This window comes from Bison bison, unplaced genomic scaffold (genome assembly GCF_000754665.1).
Source record: "Bison bison bison isolate TAMUID 2011002044 unplaced genomic scaffold, Bison_UMD1.0 scf7180017864063, whole genome shotgun sequence".
In the NCBI taxonomy this organism is placed as follows: domain Eukaryota; kingdom Metazoa; phylum Chordata; class Mammalia; order Artiodactyla; family Bovidae; genus Bison; species Bison bison.
Genome location: NW_011494635.1, coordinates 13,633,717 through 13,638,328, shown reverse-complemented (window position 1 = coordinate 13,638,328; position 4,612 = coordinate 13,633,717). Strand labels below are relative to the sequence as shown.

General features: G+C 62.0%; 1 protein-coding gene across 3 annotated transcripts; it reads right to left on the bottom strand.

Moving 5' to 3' along the window:
* Positions 1-128: 128 nt before the first annotated feature.
* LOC104986066 (leucine zipper putative tumor suppressor 3) lies at positions 129-4,025 on the bottom strand. 3 transcript variants are annotated; one of them, XM_010836498.1, is made up of 5 exons: positions 3,881-4,025; positions 3,427-3,605; positions 2,383-2,853; positions 1,180-2,046; positions 129-845 (listed from the first exon to the last, which is right to left on the bottom strand). In XM_010836498.1, the coding sequence occupies exons 3-5, from the start codon at positions 2,833-2,835 to the stop codon at positions 147-149; spliced, it is 2,019 nt and encodes a 672-aa protein (XP_010834800.1). In that variant the 5' UTR covers positions 2,836-2,853; positions 3,427-3,605; positions 3,881-4,025; the 3' UTR covers positions 129-146. The 3 variants fall into 3 exon arrangements, with proteins under 3 accessions (XP_010834800.1, XP_010834798.1, XP_010834799.1); XM_010836496.1 differs by having other exon boundaries at positions 3,449-3,605; XM_010836497.1 differs by having other exon boundaries at positions 3,386-3,605; positions 3,881-4,024.
* Between the last annotated feature and the right edge of the window lie 587 nt (positions 4,026-4,612).

Here is a 4,612-nt window from a genome sequence, read left to right as displayed (position 1 = left end):
GAGGGGCCTGGTCACAGCTGCTTTGAGAACCTCTTTGGTCTGGGGATTCAGGGGACATGGGGAAAAGAGATGGCAGGGAAGAGGATACTGGGGACTCTGGCCTTTGACTGGGTATTTGTCAAAAGGCCACATGCCCAGGTAGGGGACTATATTTCTGTGGACTCGATGCGCTCAAGGCGGGAAGGGGTCCAGGCTTTCTTCTCCTCCCCATGTTGGGGTGTAGGTGTGCTGGCACCTCCCGCAGCCCCTCGCTCTCGCAGCCGGCGCTCCAGCTGCTGGTTCCGCTGGTACATCTCCACATAACTCAGCTGCAGCTGCTTCTGGTACTCGATGACCTTCTCCTTCTCCTCCAGCCACACTCGGCGCTCCTCTGCAAAGCTGGCACCCTGGCGCTCCCGGGCTCGCCGCTCAGCTGCCAGCTCAGCCTGCAGCCGCCCCACCTCCCGCCGCAGGGCCCTCGTCCCACTCTCCCCACCAGCATCTGCCTCCCCATCCAAGGAAACCAAGGAAGCAGCAGCAGCCACCCCAGCCTGACGGCGCATCTTAGCCTCATCGCTCTCGCAGGTGGCCAGTGCATCCTGTGGCTCAGCCGGGTCCACTGGGGTCAGCGCCGGCTTGAGGCAGGCAGAGGGCAGCTCTCCCTCACCCAGCTCCAGGCTGGCCTGTTTGCTGCTGAAGGAGTCCCTCAGGCTGAGCAGCTGCTCCTCCTTCTCCCGCAGGGAGGCCCGGCCCTCCCGCAGCTGTGAGCGCAACCCAACAATCTCACTCAGCTTCTGGGACACGTCCGCCTGCGAGTCCTTCAGCTGCTGCTTCAGAAGGGAAATCTCCCCAGCCTTCTGGCATACCTGGCAGGGGCAGATGAGAAGAGAAGTCAGGGGGAAAGCAGAACTCTGCTTACCCCTACTCTAGCCCCCATATCCAGCCCCAGGGCATCAAGCTGCCCCAGGGCTCAGGGTCAGCTCATCACGGCAGAAATGACAATGCAGGGTCCCCTCCTCAGACTCGGGATGACATGGCTAATCTCACAGGGCCTGGGACTGCTCTGGTCCTCACAGACACTGCCAACTGACGCGGCCGCAATCTTCACTCCCCTTGTGATAATTGTGGGCTGCTACTCTGGTTTTCTCCAGAGAGACAGAAGAAGGGGACACAGGGAGATGCCCACGCCCCAGTCTGCACCTCCCACTTAGTTTCCTCCATCCGGGGCAGGAAGTCGGCCTGTTCCTTCTGGCAGGCGGCAACCTTGTCCTCAAGCTCTTCCCGCTGCCGCATCAGCCGGGCTGCCTCCTCCTGTAGCTGCTTCTTGTCCTGCTGCAGCCGCAGCACCTGTAGCTGCAGGCCTTGCTGGGCACGCTGGGCGCGCCGGGCCACCTGCTGCAGCTTGCCACTGCAGCCCTGCCGCAGCTCAGCCAGCTCACGCTCCCAGGCCTTCTGACGCTCCTCCAGCACCTGAGCCACCGCCGCCTCGCTCTGCTCCAGGCTACGCCGCAGAGCTGCCACCTCCTGCTCCTTCTCCCACAGCCGCTCCTCTAGCTCCTGGATCAGAGCACTGGGCGAAGGTGGTGAGCAGGCCGTAAATGGCAGGCCTCCTCCTCCACCCTCCCCTGATCCCAGGTGACCTGGTCGCCCCATGGATGAGGATGACCCACTCTTGCTGGAGGCCCGCCCACTGTCGGACGTTGCCAGGGCCTGGTAGCCCGACCCACCACCACTGCTGCCACCACCACTGCCACTACCATAGCTGGCAGTGCCAATGCGGTTGATGTGGCTGGTGGAGGCACTGAGGGGTGCCAGGTGCTGGCTATAGCTGGAACTGTAGGTGGGCAGGCTTGTGAGTGAGTTCCGGCCTGAGTCTGAGAGGCCGCTCCCACCCCCACCCGCTGGGGTCATGGTCCGAGACTTGTCCAGTCCACCCTTGAGGCCACCAGGGCCCTGTCGTCCCTCAGGGGTCCCGTTGGTCTGTGGGGGACACAAGTTCTGCATGGAGTGGAAGTTCTTGGGTACAACAGGCTTGAAGGCCGAAGGCCGAACTAGTGGCTCTGAGCACTGCACAAAAGCAAGGAAGAGGGAGTAGGCATCAGGATGGGGCCTTAGCCTTGGCCCCAGTCTTTCCCTCTGATCTAGACTTGTCCAGCCCCACCTCCACCCCCACTGGACCTCCATCCTGGGAGTCTCTCATGGCTGGAGTCTTACCTTATGTTCACCACCTGCCCCCCTCACAGCCAATTCTCCACCCAAGGCCCACCAGCTGGACTTGACCCCCAAGGCTCCCCAATCCACCTTCTATCTCAGTCCCTAAAGCTCAAAAACATCCAAGAAGGCCCGCTTCACCCTCTTCTCTGTGTTGCCACCTATCCCCAGAAAATGGCCGTGAGGACTGACCTGGTCTAGCTTGCCAGAGGCGGCCAGGAGCTTGGGCGGGTGGCTGGGCTCACGATATTGTGGTGGGGCCTTATCACTGCCGCCACTGCTGCGGCTGCCGCCGCTGCGGCCCACCACGTTGCCGCAGACATCCGTGTGGTCGCTGCCCCGTAGCTCGCCATTGAGGTAGAGTGAATTGGCGAGAGCCTTGTCCTCTGAGGGGTAGCGGCCTGGCCTCTCCCTGCTGACCCCACTGCTACGGGGACCAGGGAAACTGCCCTGGTTGCCCCCACCCCCCGTGCGGGTGCCCACACTTTTCATGGCAAACTCCTGGGTGTGGGCCACTCCACTGCCCACACTGCCCATGGCCAGGCGAGGGTCTGGGGGTCCGAGCTCAGAGGGCCGAGGGGCGAAGGCCAGGAGAGGATCTCGCCCTGGGTCAGCACGCACAGGCAGTGTCTCCAGCTTCGCCATGACTAAGCCAGGGGGGCACTGTGGGCACAAGTAGGAAAGCAGAGAGAGATCAGTCCCACCCCCACTCCCACCACCCCATCCAAGCCTGACCCAGCACCAGCTGAACCTGCCTTTCAGTGTCTCCTTCCTTATAGTGGGCCCAGGAGTCCCCAAACAGTCAAGGTAAAGGAATGGGGCTGGGGAAATAAGGACAACTTGGTAATAGGGGCTGCCCGTTGTACACCTGACAAAGCCCAACCCCTAGGGACCATACACCTACCCTCCTCCCTTTGCTATCTATACTCAGTATTCCACTCTTCAACTCCCACCTCAGACCCAGCTTCATCGTGGGTCTGCCCCCCAGACTCAGTGACCCACCGACCCCCAATTCTTCACTGCAACCTCAGAACTCAGCTATCCTTTACTCTGGGTCTGGACTCCTATATCCCAATCTCATGGGCTGGGAAGGGGACAGCAGTACCTGCATTCAATAGGGGACCTCAGAACTTAAGGGAGGGAAACCCACCCCTATCCAAAAATTGTGGATGGGAGTCCTTCCCGGTCCCCTAACCTAGGGTGTTGCAGTCAAGGACAGAAGTGGAGGCTCACTACCGGCGCAGGATCCTCTCCTTGCCTCTCCAAGGGGGTGGGGGGCCGATGGGGCCTCAAGCCTGGGACCCTCCGAGGCCCGGTCTGCAGGGGCCATGTGCCTCACTCTCGCAGCTCGGCACGAACCAGCTACGCGACTTTGGACCGGCCGACTGAGCCATCCCGGACTGCAGTTTTCTCCTCTGCGAAATGGGAGGAATGGAGGACCTACCTCGCAGAGCTGCCGCGTGCCAGGAACCCCAGGGCAGCGGGAGCGGGACAGGACGGAGGTATTGGGGGTAGGGTGGGCGGTAGCTGCCTGGGCGGCGCGCATCTGGGCCACCTAGGACATGCACCACCCCTCGCGGACGGCCGGGGACCGCGGTTGCAGCGTGTAGCAGGGGGCCCTTCCAGAGGTCTTCCCAACTTGCACGCATGGGGGTCTGGCACGAGAGGTTCCCCTCCCCATGGTCAGTACCTCGGCAGAGGCCCCGGGGCTGGTTGAAGCCGGGGCAGAGGACGCAGCGCTGGCTGCGGAGGACGCCTGCCGTACCTCCCTCCTGGCCTGCGGTTCCCACAGGTGGGCGGGGGCAGGGGCGGAGCCTCGGCGCCCAACGGCGCCCAGGATTCCGCGCCTGCAGAACCCCTCCAAGAATTCACTGCCTTCGGGAAGACTTCCTGGATTACTCCCCTCCCCCGCTCCTTGTGGACCTTGACCCTGCTCAGTTCACCGAGAATTCCTCGGAGCCCTTCAGTGGGCGTGCGTCCCCCTCCCCCAAGGCTGGCCCACAGCAGAGCCTCGGGTTACCTGTGCTCTGGAAGGCCCTGTTTCCTGGTTCCTTTGTCTCAAGTCCGTACCAAAGGAACACCTGCCCCAGAAAGCCTCATATTCAGCCGGACAGGGGCTGCAGGCAGTGCCGGCCGCGAGCAGACGCTCATACAAGTGCCAAAAATGGCAGGGGGCGCCCTTCAGTCCTTTGAACCCTGTCTTCCTTGTCTGCTAAGATGAAGGGGTACAGGTGGCAGTCCTGGGCCCCTTGAGTGCTGTTTCAAACTGTCTTCTACCCAGATGCCCACTTCTAATGCTGTGTTGAGGCTATCGGGTCCCAGACCAGGGGAACCAAACAAAACTCTTTGCCTTTCAGGTGTCTTCTGGCCACGCCTGGAATTACAGCCCGAAGTCGTTGGAAAACTCCCACAAACCAGTCAG